This window comes from Diadema setosum, chromosome 7 (assembly GCF_964275005.1).
Source record: "Diadema setosum chromosome 7, eeDiaSeto1, whole genome shotgun sequence".
NCBI lineage: Eukaryota > Metazoa > Echinodermata > Echinoidea > Diadematoida > Diadematidae > Diadema > Diadema setosum.
The window spans coordinates 1535956-1558094 of NC_092691.1; the positions used below are offsets into that span (position 1 = coordinate 1535956).

The following is a 22139-nucleotide window of genomic DNA, read 5'->3' on the forward strand; positions in this document are numbered from 1 at the left end:
GCATTTTCAACCCCTTTTGGCGTGTGCATCGTAAAATATTACAGCCGAAGTAATTTATGAATCGTCACAATCCCGCTAATATTTGAGGTGGAAATGGGCGCAAAAAGGATTGCGAATTCGGCCCTGCATGTCGTGTACTTTCAAGAACGCATGCACAAATGCGAAGAGATTATCGGGAGAAAAATAAAGAACCCCTTGTATCGCGTGCATCAGAAAATGTCACAGCTAAAATAATTCATTAAATCATCGCAATCCAACTGACCACCAAGAGCAGGTTACGCAGCAAGTACGTGCGGTGATGTTTAGAAAAAGTCACAAACGCATTTGATACAATCTGATTTTGTTCATTATCATTTTACACTAATTTACATCCAAACAAACATTCTAATTTTTTCCTGTCTTTATTTCTAAATTTCTTGTGCAATAAATAATGCAAATGTTAAATAAATATTAATCTGTAAAATGTACATGGGGGGGGGGGGTACATCCATAAAAAACAAGAAAATAAGTTTGCAAGTCATTTAATGTTTTTTATGTTGTCGTTGTTGACCGGTAAATTTTCTGTTCGGACCTGTAAAAAATGGTAAAACGGGGCATTTACCGGTCCGACAAAGACAGGTCGAACCGGCAGAAAAAATGGGTTAGTGTGCAGCCCTTCACAAGATGGCTACTTTTGCAGCATCCGTTACCAGCTGTCATGGCACCAAAACTGTTTGTAGTTCAGTTGCCAGCATCTCACTGGAAGGTACTTTTTTGGAGCTGTTTGCAAAATTTAACAAAGATGAACGTTATAAGTGTTTGTCAGTGAGTGTTTCTGCCTCGCGTACCGGGCCCTGGCAAGACGTAAATTTGAATGAATCTCTTGGAGTTTTGAGTGCATTGACGTGGAAAAAAGGGTACCCTGTATTAAAAAAAAAAAAAAAAAAAAAAAAAAAAAAAAAAAACGACCTACCGACCCTCTTGGGTTTTGACAATTAAGGGCAAACAAACAATTTTTTTTTTTTTGGCCTAATCTCTTACTATGATTATCAAACATGATCGCCTGCATTTACGTGCTTTTTTCTAATTTCTTGAACTTTGCCTCATTTTCTCTCTTTTTTTTAACAATTGCTCGAAACATTTGAAAATCGTAACACAGTCTGCTATCCCACAACATAATATTCCATTTGATTTGTCACTTATTGTTGGTCGGGTGACGCCAAATGTTGGAATCTCGAGCGATGATACACGGCATTTTGTTTGTTGGTTTTCGTCTCTTTGCTCAAAAGAATTTTGACTACGATTACAAGACATAACTGATGGTTTACAGAAGTGATCATCAATTCAGTAAGGATTAGTCAAGTCATGAATTCACTTTACCCATCATGACTGTCTAATCGAACTACGACATTGTTTGGGTAACCGCGCCTTTTTATTCTCATAGTTCAAACTAATTCTTGACATAATCAAAACAAATAATTCTTTATTAAATTTCTCAAAATACTCAATAGACGGCCTAAGTCAAAACTTTCTACAAAGATTGCCTACACGGCAATCTTTACTACCTAAACAAGTTTTCTAGAGCTATCAGTTCCCCCCCCCCCCCAATGACAATGACTTCGATCGCGTTTTGAACTTGTATCGAACTACTTTCAAAACAGCTATTACCTTTGTAGTTCGATTAATAAACCAGTCTTTTGAATTCATAACCAACATTCGTAATCGTAACAATACAGTAACATAGTACTGCATGTCAATAAAAGTTGGCAAATGTAAATGCTATAATAGTAGCGCAAAAAAAAATGAGTAACGATTATCTTCATACATTCTAATTCCTAGTGATGTCGCTACGAAAATGACACATGGTTTGGTTCAAGCAAATAAAAGTAAAAAGGAATGGGATATACTTCTAATGATAGTACCACGCCGTACAATGCATTTCACTGTATTTTGTAACATTTGGTTACGTTTCTGTGCGCTTTACGTATACGGAAAATAAAAGGCAGATTGGTGCTATTAACATGCTAACACGCAACGCATTCAAAATGTTTTTTGAAATACACCATATACAATATAATGTTTTAGTATACGGTTTGAAACTTTGAATTTGCGAGTCCTTTATGAAATTATGATCAGGGTTATTACATTATCAAGCAAAAATTAAAGTATTTAGGGATTCGGATTTGCGCAGGAGACTAACAGTGCTATATATGGCGATCGTTCGCGACAGAGACAATCCTCTTCAATAGATATACAATGTAATTCTGTTTTCATGAATTGAAAGAGAAACGAAAAGAAGTCAACTTTTTAACTTCATTTAGCTTTCTCACCAATTGAACTTGATTTGATCTGCCATGCATGATATCGCTGTGTGCTCTATTAATTATATTAAATCATTTAATCGGCGTGATTGTTTTTATGCAGAATATCACAGGTAAGTTTAATTCATTGAAGTTCATAATGTTTGTACATATGGCGTGTTCGTTGTTTTCTATTTTCATTTTTATAATATATCACGTGTCCATTATCTGATTCTGACCACGAAAATATGGCGACTGTTTAAATGCGGAGCATGTACTGGAAAACTGTAATGTCTCCTGCCAGTATAGACAAACTAATTTCTAGTCTATCCCCGCTTAAAATTGAAATGAAATTGAACAAAAAACAAAAAACAAAACGAAGTTCGACTTTCAGTAGATTTCAACCGTTTTGTATAGTGCCTGATTCATGTAATGGACACAATTCTTTAGCACATAAGCAATCACACAACTTTCGTGAATAGATGTGTCTTAATGATTGCATCTCATGGAAGAAAACTCGTCTCCTTGCCTGAATTTTAGCTTCTTCCTGTTCAAGCTCCCGTGAAAGAAATAGTTGAACATCAATCGCAATCATTAAGAGAGGCACATCCTTAGAAATAAGCACAGGAGTACTGAGATACACTACGAAATAAAAACGGGCCTTTTATCGCTATTGACAACGCATGACATTGAAATGCTTTTTTTTTTTCCTTGGGGGAGGGGGGTAATACAATTGATTATTCTGAAGGTTCGTTAATCACACAATGAAATATGGTTTGCTATTAGCTTAGGTTCGTTAACAAGAAAATTAAATGCGGTTCCTTTCCGGTAGTTCCTTTACCCGAAAGTAATCAAGCAATCATTTTTTTTTCTGATAAGGTTTGTGAATACAAAACGAAGTGAAGAAGGCCTAAGTATTAATTCCGAATATTTTTCAGTATTATTATTTATAATCCACTTCTCAAACGCAGAAAGATTGTAACTGCACATGTGATGTTAAAAAAAAAAATCCGCTTAAGCTACAAGTTAATTGTTTTTTATATGGTATGCTATTAGAAAAGTGACTGAGAATCATTGTAAACCCAACGTGAAGCTGTCAAGCCTACATCAACCTTTGCTTCTGATACTTCTGATACTTCTGATAAGCGATAATTACTGTGCACGCAACGCCTATAAAGGAAATGTGCCTTTAATATGGCGGGAATTCATAATCTTACGGCTGTATACAGCTGCAGCAGAAAAGACGCGAAAGCAGTTTTTGATGCTCTGCAACATTACGACCATGTGCGTAATTTGAGGGTTTTAAGTACACGCAAAGAACACGATCTCAAAAGACGACTATCGTTAATCAACTTCATTGACTTTTTCTACCGATGCTGTCTTTTGAACCCCCGCTTAGAATAGGTTCTCAGGTTCTATTTAATAGGTATTGGTACTTGCTAAACGCATCCTCTTTAGTTTCCATTGACAACAACATGGGAGGAGAATGGAAGCGATGAACGCCCTCGCTAAAAGACGCTTCTCGTAAGACGCATTGCGTGCCCGCCTACAATAGGTTCTCAGGTTCTATTTAGGTATTGGTACTTGCTAAACGCATCCTCTTTAGTTTCCATTGACAACAACATGTATGGGAGGAGAATGGAAGCGATCAACGCCCTCGCTAAAAGACGCTTCTCGTAAGACGCATTGCGTGCCTTCTTTTCTTTCTACTGTTTCCTATTGTTTGTGAGTTAAAAATTGCGGCAAACCACAACGCAGCCGACACACAACGCGTACCGACTCATTCATGCGGCAGCAGCGGCACGGACACAAACGCGCCGAAGTTTACATTCGGGCTGCCGTATTGGTCAGAATCGTTAATGATAGACCTGTCCTGCGATTGGTTGATTATCTTACATACCCAAGCTATCGCCTTATACGGTAGTGCGTGCGATGGAGCGTAAACGCCGTCGCTAAGCAGGACAGTTGTATTGTTTCGTCCCGTGAAAGAAACAGGTTGTGAACATGAACATAGCCTGAACTTTGAGAGCGATTTTCTCCGTTATTTAGAAAATCAACTGACATAACAAACGTGGTTAATATTCGTTTTTATGATCTATAGGGATGTCGAAATGAGTTGTATTACATATCAGTGTAAAGCTTAGAGTCTGTAGAATTCACTTATAGGCATAACTACGATTTCATTTTTTGCGACTTTTGACTCATTCCGACGGAGCGCCACACAATTTTTCTAATAAACAAATGAAGAGGGATGATCTCTTCTGTGCATTATGTATAGTGTAGGTTGTGACTCTTTCGTGTACTGTACCTCCAGTATTATGTCCTATCTGAGGGACAGAGTGTTTACCGTGCAAGACCACCACAGGTTCAAAACAGAAAAACATGCACTAACTACATATTATCCTATCTACTCAGTTGTGGCTCTGGATGGGTCTGTGGTCACTGTATACAGGCCTAAATCCATAGCAGGATACAAAGCTGAAGGCCACTGGTCGCATTAAACAGGTTCCTGCTATGCATATGATATTTCACATTAATTTTCTCTAAGGGGGATTTTAAGCAGCTGGCCACTTAAAGGGGGATTTTAAGCAGCAGGCAGGTTTGGCTGTAAATTTACTACATTGTAAATCTGAAAAAAAAAAAAAAAAAAAACCACCCTGACATGAATTAGCAAAGTTTGAGAGCAAATCAGTGACTTCAATCTTCAAAAATGTGCAGCCAAGGATCTGGTGGACATTCATGGACAATGTGACACCAGTAGCATGCCAGAAGGCCAAGATAATACTATGCCAATGGTCATTACAAGGACCCACACAAATGGTCATTAGGACTTTACACTGAATACGGACCCATTACACACAGTAGGTATAGAAAACGACAACAACAACCTAATATCGTAATGTGTTTGGCCTCAATAACTGTAATCAGCTAATGGAGTGCCTGATTGGCATTTGGTTTGCAATTTACTGCAAACATGCTCTAGGTACTTTAATACCACAAACCCCCTGTTCAGACGCAAGCCAGTTTATACCAAAACTTGATAAAGAAACAACGTACAGTATAAAGAATCATCGTATAGCCGACAGACCATTCAGATGCTAATTTCGACCACTCCTAAGAAACGTCTTATAGATGTGCAGTTTCTCACTGTGCATGTTGTCATGGTCATGAGTGACAGGTACAAGATCACCTTTCGTGCTCATTCCCATTAAGCCCCGCCCAGTTTATACTGTTCTATGGTCGCCATATGTTCAGACGCACAATGGACACGATGGAATGCTGATTCATTATCGAGTTCTAGTTCGAAACAGTGCTCTGACTGTCTTCCTATACGCCGTTTCGTCCGTCAGCGTTCAGACGTATAAATTCATCAAGTACAGCTATACCGTTTTGGTATAGCTATACCATTCTAGTATAAATTTTTTGCGTCTGAACGCTCTGAAAGAAACAAGTGTATGTATGAGTTACTATATCATGCAGCGTCAGCAAGTATCATCTTACACTGACCCTTCTTCTTTTCTATAAGGGCAATTCCACGCCAAAGTGGACATGACATCTAAAATTTCAAATTCATATTTCCCATGCAATTTTGGTATCAAATGAAAGCTTAAAGTTTGAATTTTATGGATTTGAGTAAAAATATTTAGTTTTATAACATATTCGGGGTCAATTTTTCAATTGTTTAACTAACCTTATTAATTTTCAAAAATGCATGAATTATAATACAAACGTAGCATGGCCTGTATTCAATATTTGAGAAATAAATGTTATGAATTATTATATTTAGAACTTAGTAAATATGAAAGAAACAGTTTATTTAATATTTTTACAGTTTCCATGATTTGTTACGCTTCAGTGACTTCCTAAAGGTGACCTTGTATTTTGTCCTTCCGTTACCACAAAAAGAGGTCTTTTTAATATTTTATCAAAAATAGTAATATAAAAACTCTAAAATTTTCAGTGCAAAGCAAGTTTAGGTAGGCCTATTACTTGGCACCCATCCATCCGTGAAACCCCTCCTATTTGAATTATTATAAATAAATTAAGAATGTCCTTCCGTTACCGAAGCTGGTAACGGAAGGACAAAGTTGTGGTAACGGAAGGATTTAGAGTCGGTTTTTAGCTATTTAATGTTCCTAAGATGAGAACACAAATGTGTCAGAACCTACTCTAAGTACACTAAGTACCCTTGACTAAATTCAAGTATCAAATGAAGCCACACCTCTTTCCTAAATGCGGGTCGACCCAAAATTGGCTCAATTTTGTAATTTTGCGTACAAACCCTATGGGAAATAGTGCTCTTTCATAAAACTCATAAACATCTGATAATTTTTTTTCTTTTGATCACTTTGATTATTTGACTTTTGCCTTACTATGGTTAAAAAGTGGTCTGTGACAATTTTTTTGAAAAAAAAACAACAAAAGGAAAAAACAAAGAAATACAAAAGAAATTCAAGAAACAATAAAAAGTAAAAGAATTGAGACTGATTTTGCAATTTTTATCACTACATTGTTAAATACGTCAAAATGAAGATCCACACCAAAAAATGTCTATAAATTGCTTCACATTAGTACTCTATGGGCTAAAATATGATTTATTGAATAAATTTGCATAATGAATTCATATAATTAGGAATTAGCAGTATTTTGAACAATCTAACTATGGTCTCGTGTAGATTACTCTCCAGGGTGATGTGTGCAGATTTTAATCAGTTCAGTTCAGTTTATTTTATTTTCGCACGGAACCGGCTTCAGTCAATGGCTGTTCTTCTTCAGCTGGTCCGTCATGATTATGCAAACAGTGTAAGAGATCGGGGTGGGGGGGGGGGGTGGGGATAAGCCCCCCCCCCCCCCCCCCCCCCCCCGCCATGAAATGGGTCCATAAGATTTGGCTATTTGGGGGATTAAGCAAAAGAAAGAAAAAACATCACATTGGACTACAAGGATTAACGTTAAAGTTGGAACATGCGTAACATCCTTCACTGTATGCACACAAAGCTCTTTGTCCTTTTGTTACCGTACATTAATGAAAACAATGTGTTGTAATTAAAAAACCAGTTGACATGTTTCAAAGTTGAATACATAAAAGTAAAGCTAAAACTATTTGGATCAAACTGTACACTGTTGTATACCTGCCACTTATGAAAAAATTATTAACCTTAGAGAGGTTTAATAAAAACTAACCATAACCCATCTTCCCAATACACTTTGCACAGACAATCTGCATGTCCTTCCGTTACCGTCCTTCCGTTACCAAACACACATGGACATTATGTGGTCTAATTAAAAAATAAGTAAACATATTTGAAAGTCAAATATATTCCATTATAGCTAAAACTATGCCAATTAAACTGTATACCAATAAATTAAGATAGTTCCATAAACTTCACAGAGTTTTAATAAAAACTAATTTGCCTGAAAACCCATGTCCATTTTGATGTCCTTCCGTTACCGACCTCATTAATATGCATATTTCATTACTCTTTAGCAGGTATGACAAAAACTTTGGTGGAAATTATAGTATTTGGCTCTGGTAATACATCTCTAAAGTTTAAAATGCTGTATCCATCTAACTTTTCTTAGAGTACTTTTTTAAACTGTGAAAATTCTGTCTGAATGTCCTTCTGTTACCGTGGAATTGCCCATAATAAAGTTTCATTTGTACAGGTCCTATGGTAGAGCTACAAATTGTAAATTGATGTACAAATGGTTAGCTTTAATAGCAAATCTAAATATGTTCTATAAATTTGCAAGCACTGAGAGTTATTCACATGTGGTGTGTGATGATACAAATCTATAATGCAAAGTGACATGAATTAAGTGGTGAATAAATGACACTTGAAAGTATTAATATGGCTTTAAATTTTTTCTAAAATTACATTGGTGTGCGGGGGTGTGTTCTTGGATTTTTGTCCCTCATTCACTGTGTTTGAGAAATCTGCTATAAAAACCACTCAATGTTATCATTATCAATGTTGCAAACACTGAAAATTCAGTGATCTGATTGACAAATTAGCCCTTCATTGACATAAACAAGTTATCAACGTCAATGAAGAGCAATTAGTCACTCATTTGCAATAAAAAACAACTCATTAATCAAGAATCATTAATCATTGATTATCTTCAAACGTGTTGTGCTGTAGAAAATAAGATCTAGTTGCTCAATGATTACCATGCATTAAACGGGCCCTGAAATCCAAATGCATGTTGATTTGTGTTGATTTATGATACCCTCAACATCACTTTTGCAGTGAAACCACAGGCTAAAAATTCCATATATTTTTAATGATTTTTTTCTTCTATTTTTCTTCAGATTACGTGGGAACGCCCACAAAAAATCCTTCCAAACCAATATTCCTCAGATGACCTCATCTGTCAATCATTGCTAAAGTACCAAAATGTTTAACAAATGACATTGGAATGCACCTTCCCCTCGACTCAGCATACATGTAACTTGCATGTTCCCTCTCCATGTCCTTTGTTAGTCACATTAATGTCACAGAAACATGCAAGTTATGCTGAGTCACTGGGAAGGTGCATTCCAATGTCTTTTGTTTCAGTAGTTTAGCAATGATTGACAGGTGAGGTCATCTGAGGAATATTGGTTTGAAGCTCCTTGGTTTAGAAGGAATTTTTGTGGGCATTCCCAAGTAATCTGAAGAAAAATAGAAGAAAAAATCATTAGAAATATATGGAACGTTTCTGGCTATTCATTTCACTGCAAAAGTGATGTTGAAGGTATCATAAATCAACACAAATCAACATGCATTTGGATTTCAGGGCCCCTTTAAAGAGCTACAGCCTGTAAAGACATCAACAGCAATGTGGAAATACACAAATGATGACACTGTATGTAAAAATCTTGCAGTCGTATGAGAAAGATTCTTTAGCGTTTTAAAACGTATCTTTCATAATCAAATAAAATGCCCAACACTCGGACTCTAATTGTCATTTTATCAACATAAAATAGAATGATTTCAGGAACTGTTGACATCAGGATACATAGGTTAATAAGGGTTCATTCTGATGATCACAAATATTGGTATCAGGAAATTTGCCACTGTCTCCTGATAAAATAACATTCAATATCCAGATGCAAATACAGCATAAAATGAGTAGGAGAACAAAATCACAGGATAACATCCTCTAAATACAACCTTAAAGACATGTATTGTGTAACATTATGGTTGCTTTAATAAACCAGGTAATTTTGCAGTTGTCTATCTCTGCTCACTGAGCTGTGTAATTACATTAATGGACGAAGCAGCTCATGCACATATTCCCACAATGTTTTGAAATTGACAAGGTCATTTTTACGAACATTAATGAGCAAACATCACCATTCCAGCGAATTATTTTCAAATGACTCACTCCAATGGTACTGTCTTGTGGGGGGGGGGGGGTTATGGTCTACTGTAGATGTACTGTACACTAACTCACTTTCTTCAAAAATCAAAAATTATCTTGATTGCTGTGTTTAAAAAAAAACTTGGTGATTGGCTCCAATAAACCTTTCTCATCAAAATGAAACCATTTTGGTAAATTTGATTTTTACATCTATTTGTATCCTTTGAGTTTCATATTCATGTCTCCTGAAACTTAAAAGAATAATGAAATGAGCGTCTTCCTTTTGAAATAGTAACAGAAGTGTAATCTGAGTGATGACTTGCTTTCTCAATACAAATAAAATTACATGCCATTCTCGAAACCTTACCATACAACTGCAGTAAAATGTCATCCCCCTCCCCCTCACCACATATATGCACATACTGAACAAGAAAGAAACATGCTTTTTGATCTATCATAAAAGGTGTGGTGTTGTAAATTGTACAATCCTAACCTCAAAATTGTATTTGAAAGAATGACTTGGTACTTTAGGTCTACAGTAAGTTGTACACAATGCATGCACACCTTCAACTTGTAATTATAGGTGCCGTGCACAGAGCAGCATTTCAGATGCATTATGGCATAGCTCACGGGACAAACTTGCCCCGGTTTTGACTGCATATGGGCTCAGGTCTTTATCAAGGGGTATTTTGGTTGAAGATTTCTTCGCTTTCCAGCGTGTCACCAGCACGTTGAAGTAGTGACTGCAAATCAGTAAAATTTCGCAACTTTTACAACTCTTTTATTTAAAGCTGAATAAGATCTGACAGCCAAGTAAAAAAGAGAAACAGCGTAAAAGCAGACATATACTGTAACTCCATTGAATCATGACGACATAGGAACTGCAGTGCTCGCAAGACGACCGGAAGCAACGATAATGGCACCAAGGACAGGGGTCTTTAGCATGCACAAAAGTTTTCTGCACATTGGCAATGCTAAGAATTCTGTGAAGAAAGACATAGATTCTAGTCTCTGCTGAACATATCCCGACAACAAGATACAGACCTAAGACCGATCTTCCAAGTTCCAGTCAAGCAATATTGTGTTGTGTGGTTTGGTAGGCCTTACTAAATGAATACACAGACAGACTTAAGGCCCCGTCACACTACAGCGTATAAATCAGCGAATGCCTAGCGGATGGGCAAAATTTGACGAAGTCCAGATACGCTCGAATCTGCTCGAATTCGCAAGCAAAATGTGGTTTTCGAACGTTCGCCTAACGAATGATGAGCATATGCTAACCGTGTCATGAGCGGATAAAGTAACGAATGAAAGCGAATGCGTACAGTCCATCCAACGGATGCTGAGCGGACAAAGCGAATGAGCAGCGAATGCCCAACATATGCAGAGCGATACTGCGGCAATCACATGAATGATCTCAGCTGACCCACACTTCACCAAATCATTTTGAGCAGTGACAATGTCAAGTAATGTTGTGACTGTGAAAATGGCCCTAAAAAGAACGAAGCAGAGGTCACCACCAAGTCCTCCTGATGTCACTACCCTCGACAGTCCTCAAGATTCCCCTAAAGTGCACTTCCTTCTGATGATCATATTGACGATGATGTATGTTGGCAGTCCCAACATCCTCCATTCGGTCTAGTGCCTCCAAATGGAGTCGAACTTTCACAATTTCCAAATTTCCATGCAGAGATTCCCATTTACTACAGGTTGACTTTTAAAACAGCGGTTTAGAATAATGTTCTCGATACAAGCACTGCAAGTGCCGTTATTATCTACCATTTATTACTTAATGCCAGAATACGTATAACGAAATTTCATGTGGGGGGCTGTGGCATAGTCGATAAAACTCCCAACTCCCGAACCGAGGACCCCAGTTTGAATCCCGCCCAGTGCTTACATCCTTGGACAAGATTTTTTATTACCCACAATGTCCTTCTCGACCCAGGTGTATAAATGGGTACCTGGCAACGCTAGGGTAATAATGATGGCAGGGCCCTCTGGTACAGTGTAGAGCACTGGCAACACTGAAGAGGCTACCCTGGGTAAATAAGACCTTTTTTCTCATTATTCATCATTGTTACTATTATGTGTGCTATGAATATCTTTTTTTTTCTTTTCTACTACGTTTAATTAACGTGTGTTGCTGTGGAGATTTGCTGGGCGAATTTGGAAGAACGGCGGACAAATAAGAAACGAACGCAGAGGAGAGTGACCAAAACTTTCGATCAGCGGATGCTAAGCGAACACAGAGCGGATTGTCATTCCGTTCGTCATCCGCTCAAGATTTTGGACATGTCCAAAATCAAAATTTGGCTCCGGCGGATCTCTGCGAATCTCTGCGAACAGCTAGCGGATACAGCGAACGTCAAGCGGGTCACGAACGACGAGCAGCGGATGTGAGCGTATCTCCAAATTTTCGGATCCGCTGGGCATTCGTTGGCTCGATCCGCTCTACTGTGTGACGGGGGCTTTTTTTAGATCTAGGCCTACCACTAAGTTAGAACCTGTACCGTACCAGTTGCAGTTCCACCTGGAATCTGGATTCATACTTTGAATTTGATAAATAGATTTCTTATCTCTCTAAAATTAGCAGTAGGCCTAGGCCTAGTTTTGGATAATGAGTTCTTCTTCACACAAAATCTCATCCTTGGACTCGCTATCTAGGGACACATGAACGAGATAAGGAAACACATCAATGAACAATAAATGTTTATACCATAGACTATGGTAGTTTATACCTCCTTTCAAAATGCATTTATAACCCCGCTCGATCGCGCTCGCCGGCAACAGCCAAGCAATCAGCCGGTTAGCGGCGCAATGTTACATCACCCAGTTTAGTGTACGCTGTACGCTCCATTGAAGTCGCATAGCGGCGCGAGAACACTATTACACGAACGAAGGTTGATATTGAATGGGAAGAAAGGAAATCCATTCGGATTTTCGACCACCTAGAACCTACGTACAAATGAAAAGTCGTTATAGTGTACGACGGAAAATTTATGGACTTACCTGTCACAACAACTGTCTTCTTTTTATCTCGCATTTTGAAAGAAAGCTGTAAGGGCTTCTACGCGAGAAAACGCCTAACAACGTCAGCTAGATACTAGACCGATATGCACTTGGAATTGACACATACACAATTACAATCCGTCACATCAACAGCTGGGCTGGTCGTTGCTGTACGTACTGAGCGAGCGCGAGCGCCGAGCGAGCAGGTGTAGGTATGGAGGGAGGGGTGTAGCAAAATGCAACGGACGGGCAACGCACAGCACAACAGGAGAGGCACAACAACATGACCTTATTTGACCCTCGTGCACGATCGAGGCGAATTGGATAGTATGGCATGCCAAAGGAGTACAATGTATCTGGTGGGCTTTTTAATTAAAAGCTGGTATATATAAGGAGGTTCGAAAGATCACTAACAGCTTGTATTCCTGTTGATCACATATCAGGTGCCGCAACTCAGACTTTGAAGTGATTGCCGAATTGGATCTTCCTTCCGGTAAAAGACGAGCGGTAAATGTTGGTACAGACACCAGGGGCCCGTTTCGTAAAGCTTGTCATCAGTGACAAGTTGCCATATGTGACAAGCTACTGAAATCCTTGCATCTGATTGGCTGAGAGCAAATTTGTCATAGAAATGTGGCAGTTGTCACTGATGACAAGCTATATGAAACGGGCCCCAGGATGCGCGAATGAAATCGCGCAAAGATCATGCAGGATGAAATCAAAATAAAAATAATTATTCGACTTTACAATGTCTTTATTAATTTGATATATCAATTCATAAAGAACTATCAAGATCATACCATACCAGTTTAATTTCCTGGAAGTGATCGATGGGGAATTAAAAAAAAAAATCGGCTTTTCAGTAAGGGTACAATATTTCAAATATTTAAAGCATACAGCTCAGACATTTTTGCACATATTCAATGATAATAATAATGATATTACACATTGTAAGTGCATAATAATTGATATAACACACATGACATAACAGATATACAGTTATCAATACTTGAACAGGTCAGTGTTCAGTGCCTCGGCATTGAAAGGATCAAAGGAAGAAATACTTCTAATTGAAAGGGGTATACCAGAGACGAGGAGCTCACGATGTGTATAGGATCGGTTATCGGATTTCCGGACATGATTTAATGGGGTCATCCCACTAGACCGACACCCACGAGTATTACAGCCCACGAGTTCGACATTAAAAACAGGCCCATGAGTCATACAGCTCACGAGTCATACAGCTCACGAGTCATACAGCCCATGAGTTCGACACTTTATAGGCAAATAAAGCCCCTGAGTTCGACACCAGGTAAAAACAGTCCACGAGTTCGACAGATACAACACGGTCTCGTGGGCCTCGTTATAGCTTAGTGTCGAACTAATGGGCTGTATGACTCGTGAACTGTATTATTTAACTCATGGGCCGATGACTTGTGAGCTGTATGACCCATGGGCTGTAGCCTATGATTCGTGGGTGTCGGTCTCGTGACGTGCACCCGATTTAATTTGGTTAGGTACCTACAGATGCTTTATCATCAGTGGAAATATTTCGTTTCATTTGTTTGATAGGTACAAGTAGACAAGCAAAAACAACAACAACAACAACATAATGTTCGCGTTCAAAAAAAAACAAAACAAAACAAAACAGGGGCATCGAATGCCGATCATCAAGGGCACAAATGCACACGTGCAATTCCTTGGTGCATATAATTATAGAAAATTGACAGCCGTTTGGATAACGTCAGTTAGAACTCCATCTCTTGAACCTCCTTGGTATATCACGGTATCGAACATAGACATTATAGTCAGAATTTACCTGTATCACAGCAGAAGTACATGCACGAGGAGGAGGTGCAGAAGTAGTAGTAGCAGAAGTTGTAGTAATATACTGTTGGTATATATTAAAAATCCCTGTGGTATATAGGGGCCGCAGAACGATTTGGATATAAGTATATTATAACATTGTCCCTTGACCATGCACTCATCCCCCTCCCCCTCCCCCCATTATCCGATCAGAAGTGATAGACGCATAGGCCTAATCGTGTAAAATTCTTATTGTAGATGGATTGTATTTTAGCCTATTTTCTTTTTCAAAAGGTAGTATACATCAATACTATATGATCGTATTATCGGAGACTGTAGTGTGGGCAGACCTAAGTTGGGGGCGGGGGCACCCCGCTCCATTTACCCGATTCTATAGTATATCCATAAATACTGAAGGCCTCTATCACAAAATATGTCGGGATATGTACATGTTATATTGATTCCCGATATTTTATAATGACAAGGAGAAATTAACTAATTCAAAATAGAGGTGATTTTGATAACAAATACACTTCGAAAACTATACAAGTAGGCTATACAAAGGAAGATCAAAATATTTTATTGTCGTCGTATTAAATGATCCATACGTGTAAAATCAGCATGCTGGGGTTTTATGGGTTTATATATATATATATATATATATATATATATATATATAATATATATATATATATACCTCAGTCTCAACTCGTGCCACGCTTGAATTTTCTTTACAGGTGCTCAGATAGTGCGTGTGTGAGATTATTACGGGTCAAAGAATTCAGTGTGCGCGCGTGCGCGCAGTGGCGGCAGCCACTCGCGGGCCCCCTTCATTTTCTACTTAGAAAAAGAAATAAAAGGAAAAAATGAAAGGGGCACGTGCACCCCCTTTATTTTTTAGTTTTTTTTTTTTTTTTTTTTTTTTTTTTTTAAGAAACCATCTTTCTGGAGCCTTTTTTTTTCAATACCATGTCACCCGATGAAACCCGGAATGGCACCAAAAATATTTCTGCGCCCCCCCCCCCCCCCTCCTTTACGGAATTCCTGATCCGCCCCTGGTGTGTGTGTGTGTGTGTGTGTGTGTGTGTGTGTGTGTGTGTGTGTTACTGCTATTCTAAGGAGGGCAGGCGCTTACGTGGTGGGGGGTATAGGATTTAGAGTTTGGTTACAATATGGATGATGTGGGGGGGGGGTCTGAATTATCCTTCTGATCCCTCGAAGTTGTTTGTTCACTTTGTTCGATTAAAGTGACATGTTATTTTGTCACAAATTGTGTACAACATTTTAGCTACCGGATATATTCTTACCGTAGTTAGTTGGTTCATGCATTCAAAAATATTTTGCATAATTGTTCTGTTCATTTTGATAACACATTCAACGTACAGTAAATTCAGCCGGCCGAACTCTGAAATAGAGCTAATAGATTGTCTACTGAAAAAAAAAAATGCAGCATGTTAAAGAATTGTAATAGTGATGTTCGTCACCTCTGCAGTTTCACATGATCTAGAAAACCGTTCATAATGATCCACATTGATGATAATATAGGCCTAATCTGGTAAATGTTCCTATGGCGACTAGTATAGGCCCTATGCTATGCCTCCGCTAAATCACACGGTTCATCTCCTAATAGGTCTGGGATCACGCCTTGACAATGTGAGACAATCAGTTTCACATACTGGAAAAAAAAAAATGGCACGTTTGTCACAAACGTGTTGAGTTTTTCTTTCAGTTAGGTTTCATTTGGATGGATGCATGGCCAAATTGTTTAAGAATGGAAGTATTCGCAAAATTGAGCATTTTCATTTGACTTTTTACCCTTGCCCTTTGACCCCATGGCCCACAATGTTTCAAATATTAATCACTAACTGGTTCATGACAGTACTTTGAGCTATTTTAAAAATCTATGGGGAAATCGTGACGTTTAACATTTTCACTTCCCCAAAGTTTAGAGAAAAAGTGTAATTCAGCATTAGAAGGTAGACTAAATTTGGATTTATCATTTTAACCTAACCTTTGTCCCTTGACATTTGACCCATGTCCCCCAAATTCCCGAGAGCATCATTTTCAGGCAGTAGGCCTATATTTATAAGTTTCCAGAAGATATTCTGAGTCATTTCGGAGACATGGAGAAAAATGTGAAATTTTTAGCATTTTCACTCGATCGCTTTGACTCAATGGCCCAAATATTTCTTCATACAGTATCTGGTAATACACATACATGTAGGGCCTATACACCATACGCAGATATTGATAATTTGAGTAAAATTTGAAGAATTTGGCCTTGACTTTGACCTTGAGCATGTGCATCCAACAGTCAATGTTGATAGACACAACTTAGTCCAGTCGATCAATGCCAAGTTGAATACCAATACCTCAAACAGTCTTAAAGTTTTGACCTCAAAATTTATTACGAACGGAGAGACGGACCTATGACTACGGATGAATTTATGGACAACCCGAATACAGGGCCCCGTATTATAAAGACTTGTGATTGATTCAAATCAATCACAACTGTACGATTGAATACAAATCCATCTTATAAAAAAGTTATGATTGAAATTAAGACGGAGAACTGCAATTAATCAATCACAGGTTACGATTGATTGCAGTTTTCAAGAGATTTGTGATTGATTGATTTCTATGTTGTTGTTTTAAAGAACGATTGATTTCTATCACAAGTTTTATAAGACAGGGCCCAGGGCCCTGTCTTATAAAACTTGTGATAAATAAGACGTTTCCGTGGCGCCACTTCGTGACGGAGGCATAAAAATAATATATGCCCTATAATAGAATTGATCAAATCACGAACATACATATTATTTTTTAACATTCCGCCTGGTAATGTCAAGTTAGTTGCTAATGCCTGAAACGACAACCCCCCCCCCCCCCCCACACACACACACACACACACAACACACAAGGGGATACTAAGTAAAATAAACAAAACTTAAAAATATCTACGGAACGCGAAACTAATTCAAGATTTTTTAAACTCAAATTAATCATTTTTTTCTAAGTGCTTGATGAGAAAACTGATGCAAAAACATGTACCCAAACTGATGTGCTTTTGTATATGATGCCCTTCAAAGCTCAAATGTCATCATCATTACCTAAAATTAAGCGTATGTTCATCTACCGGATGCCGTGCGTACACCATATCACTTCCCCGTTACACAGTTCAACATAATTACAGAATAGCCTGGCTTTAAAGTCTATTGTGACACCCCGACTCCTGCCGATGCGACCGCGATAGCGTACGACAACTCGTGCATAATGCTGTTATCGCACGGAACCGGCGTATGGACGAGGCTTTCACTTTACAGTCGAGTTAATGTTAGTTATAACGTTATCTAGCGTTAGAGCTAAACTACTTCCAGCGTCTGTCATTGAAATGTCTTGACGTGCGAAAGAAGATCACTTTTCACTGCAGAAAAAATTGGTTCGTGTATTTTCTTTTAAGGTATTTCCTGTAAAATTCAACCCATTCATTCAGTGTAGCTGCAGCGATGAACGTCCGTTCATTATGTTCACTGGTGGTTCTCCATGCATGCAGGAATGAATGGATTGCAAATGCAATGGTAAACTGTACTGTGATGTGAGCTGTGCGTACAACCTTAGTCCCGAGTGCATTATTCAGTGCTGTACTTCATATTTTAGCAAGGGAAAGTACAGAGAGGTAGTTGGTGAAAGGATTATATTCTAGTTTGATATTTTGCCTTGCACTGTGGCTGTGTAGAGTTGTAAATTGTTGCAATGTTTCAAGTGGTCTAAATATCTAAAACTCCAAGTAAATTAAGTTTAACTAAACTTGAACAAGTCTTATCTATCAACAATTGTTCGGGCACTGGCACTACCAGACTACAGTCAGCCGTACAGGTCATTACATTGCCATCTTTAATTAAATGGCATCAATGTTTGTTATCTTGGCATCAAGACTCAAGTGAGTGTCAGTGTGTGAAATGATTTTGAGCAGTGTGTGGTCTTGGTCTGTACATCTGCTACTGGGCAGGGTGCAATGGATTGGATGGTGGTACATGCATGTACCTCAACCCTTTTGTTTGTTTGTGGTATTGAAAGGAAGAAAACAAACGCAAATTAGTGAAGAACAGCTATCACTACCAGAAGTAGATATCTCTAGTCATTACACTACCAGATAGGCAGTAACCTACTGTATTCACTGGTAATGAGGCTTTTGTTCTTTTTTATTAATTCGCATAAAGAAAGCAGTATTCAACTTGGGGTGCGGTCTGAAATTAATACACCACGTCACCAGCACAACCAACTCATGGTTTGTCCAACCCAGCCAATCACGTGCTGAACCAACACACATAATTGTACGTATAGCTATGGGACTATGTCATGACAGTGAGAGTGCATAATGTGTAAAGTCGTACATTGTACAGTGTGCATGACTATTATGATGTGAGTTTTGATACTTCAACTTGCATTCACATTTTCTCTCAGATGTGTGGCTTTCAATGTAGACCATTTCTGGGATATGCACACTTTGGCCCAAATTTACGAAGGTGGTACACATGAAACCATGGTTTAGACCATGGACAAAAACCATGGAGCATAAGTGTCGAATGGAATATTTCGTAACGAAATCAGTCATTTCGTTGATGAAACGATTATTTAGTAACGAAGTGAAAACATTCTGTAACTAAATGAACATTTCGTCCACGAAATGATAATTTCGTCAACGAAACGGTCATTTTGTCGACTAAATGACCAATTTCGTAACAAAATACATGTATACACTTGGCGCTTCATGGTTTTTGTCCATGGTTTAAACCATGGTTTCATTTGTACCACCTTCGTGAATTCGGGCCTTTATGTTGCCACGCTTCTAAAAAAAAATGTACAGATGTTTAAAAGTCACATTTTGCTTTGTATTTAGACCGGCCGATATGTGTTCATGCTCTGGGGGGAATAGATGTTTCTTTTTCATCACATAATTTATTGTGGCTTTCTTTTTTTAACCCAGGCTGCATTACATCTGAATGACTGTGTCTCGTTGTGTAAGTAGCAAGCGTCCTGATGGCAAACTTGGCAGTGAAGTTAAAATGGATGGAACACATGAATGCCTCCTGGGTTGCCGAGGACTGGGGCAAGATTGCCAGCAGGGATGGTGTACTGGAGCTCTATGGCCGCCTTGTCAACAACAAGGAGGTGGTGGGGGCGCCCCGCCAGACCCTGCACCTGCAGGGCCCCCAGCTGCCGGACTTTGAGAGAGAGATTCCGTCCATCGAAGAGCAGGAACACTTCCTGGAGCAGCTGCTGGGTACCCAGCTGAGCCTGGCCAGGACCGTGTGTACAGACTCTCCATTCTCTGCCACGCTGAGGAAGCGGCTGCTGATCCTGCGCAGGATCTTCCACTCCGTCTCCAACAAGTTCCATGACTTTGAGAAGGTGAAGCAGCAGCAGAAGATGCAGCAGGCACACTCCCGCACGGTGGAGGAGAAGTCGTCTGGACAGTGGGCCCGCTTTGGCACAGACGCCCTGATCGAGATGGGTGTTCGGACCAGCTTGAGCCTCCTCTTTGCTCTGCTGCGACAGAACTGGAACCAGCCCCCTTCCACAGGAGCACCAAACATCTGTAATGATGTGCTACAGACGGCCAAGGATGTCGTTGTGTCCCTGCCTCCCTTATCTTTGGCCAATGAGAGCAAGATTCCACCCCTTGGCACTGAATGCCTGAAGCAAGTCACAGGGTTCCTCAAGTCAGTAACAATGCCTACCTCTTGTGCCGATCTTACGGGGAAGAGGGTGGCGTGTGAGCTGGTGCTAGGACTAGCAGGCCAGCGAGGGTCCTTACAGCACCTTCTAGACTGGGTAGAGATGGCCCTTGGGGCATCTACAGCGGCAGTGACCCAAGGCATGGTGCAGGGACAAGGTGGACCTGAACAGAACAGTGGCATCTCTTTTGACTACTTCATGTCTGTTCTAGGCCAGATGAGAAAGGCTACAGTGAGTTCAAATTGGATTTATTCTTTTGGAGAGTGCAAATTTTTGGTAGAGATGGGGCTTGAGATGCTCAAATAGTGGTTACTAAATTTTTCAAAGTTTATACTATCTGAAAAAAGTGAATTGATAAAGGATTGAAATTGAATTCATAAGTAGTACTAGATGATGTACACTTCCTCAAATTTTGGATTTGATATACTCTATGTTATCACAAGTATTACATTGCACAACTCGGGATGTGCAAGATGATTTCGCAATGGGTTGAATTTGCAATTAACCACTCTGAGATACTTACTTCTCACAATATGAGAAGTAAGTATTATCCTTTCTCAGGACAAATGAGTTATTAATTTTGGGAATATCATTTGACTTGCAAAATTCACTAGAATAAAAACATGGCAAAATATATCACGTAAGCAGTTGTTATGAGTGATGATACAGAAAGGTGTCACTTTAGAGAAAGAGAGAATTGAACCAATGTACATCACTGTGTAGAGTCATTGTCCTCTTTACAGTGATATTTTATTTGTACATTTTTATCCAAACCTAATTTCAGAAAACAAAAGGATGAATGTAGAAAGAAATTTTCCTGACTGATTGATCTATAGTTATTCACGTTAAGAAGTTCTGGAAAAGGAGATGTATTTATTTATTTATTTATTTATTTATTTATTTATTTATTTATTCATTTATTTATTTTTTATTTTTTATTTTTTTGCTTAGGTAAGTTTTCTTCCTTGCCCAGGTAAGATGAATTTCTCATGTTTTTTCATTCTGTGGAATCAAGCTATGAGACAATATAACATATATAGCAGTAAAAAAAAAAATTGCTTGCTCTTATTTTCATACCACTTCATGTCATGCAAAATGCGCAAAAATTTCCACACTTTTAAATATTTTCACTTTTACAGTATGCGTATTGTGATGTGTAAGTATGTTATGCTGACTGTTATTATCTTTTGTGAAATGCAAGGGGTCAGCTGCTGAGAGGGGCTCGGTCCTTGCTGAGATGCAAAGTACAAGGGGACTATGTCCACTCTACCAAGCTGCACTGTGTCTTATTGAAGAGGTGAGGCTGGTAGGCCCTGAAAGGCATCCAACTCTTTCTTGCCAGAGGCTTTTTATGTCAATATGTCTATTTCATATAATGTGTGCACTATTATATGATTAATAGTAAGCAAATAATCAACATTGGTGAAGGTGATGGGACAAACTATCACTTCCGAGGCGATTTGGATGTAGCTATCTTTCCGAAGCGCAGCTGAGGAAAGATAGCGTACATATTCAGATCGCCGAGGAAGTGATAGTTTGTCTCATTGCCTGAAACTAAAAGTTGATTATTTGCTTTATATTCCACATCTAGGGTCCTAGAAATTCCCATTTTATTCCACATCTGAAACCGTTATAGCTGTCTTTAGGTATCCTTAGGGCTTAGGTTACGTGTGCGCGTAGATGACAAAACAATGAATGTGCTGCGCGCACCGCATGGCACCGAAGTCAAAGTGCGTTGCACTGTGTACTATCAAGTGACCTAGCTCACATGATAGTCCACAGTGCAACGCACTTTTATTTCGCGCATACTCATCTTGCGTTAGGACTGTGTGGACTGTGTGGAGATCAGCGAAACAAAAGGGACTATCAATATAGAGTGTAACAAACTTTTCTTCTCAGGTGATGTGATGGGCAAAACTACGCTTCATCACGTGATCAGCTCTGGACCAATCCTAT

General features: G+C 38.9%; 2 protein-coding genes across 2 annotated transcripts in view; one reads left to right on the forward strand and one right to left on the reverse strand.

The window, feature by feature from the left end:
- LOC140230973 (pyroglutamyl-peptidase 1-like) overlaps positions 1-12742 on the reverse strand; it is a 39631-nt gene extending 26889 nt beyond the window's left edge. The window contains exon 1 of the mRNA XM_072311117.1: positions 12639-12742. Within this exon, the coding sequence (XP_072167218.1) occupies positions 12639-12672 (34 nt within the window). The 5' untranslated portion in view covers positions 12673-12742. The remainder of the gene's footprint in view (positions 1-12638) is intronic.
- Positions 12743-19484: 6742 nt separating this feature from the next.
- LOC140230553 (probable E3 ubiquitin-protein ligase HERC1) overlaps positions 19485-22139 on the forward strand; it is a 72075-nt gene continuing 69420 nt past the window's right edge. The window contains exons 1-2 of the mRNA XM_072310698.1: positions 19485-20414; positions 21385-21480. Coding sequence (XP_072166799.1) covers positions 19485-20414; positions 21385-21480 — 1026 coding nt within the window. The remainder of the gene's footprint in view (positions 20415-21384; positions 21481-22139) is intronic.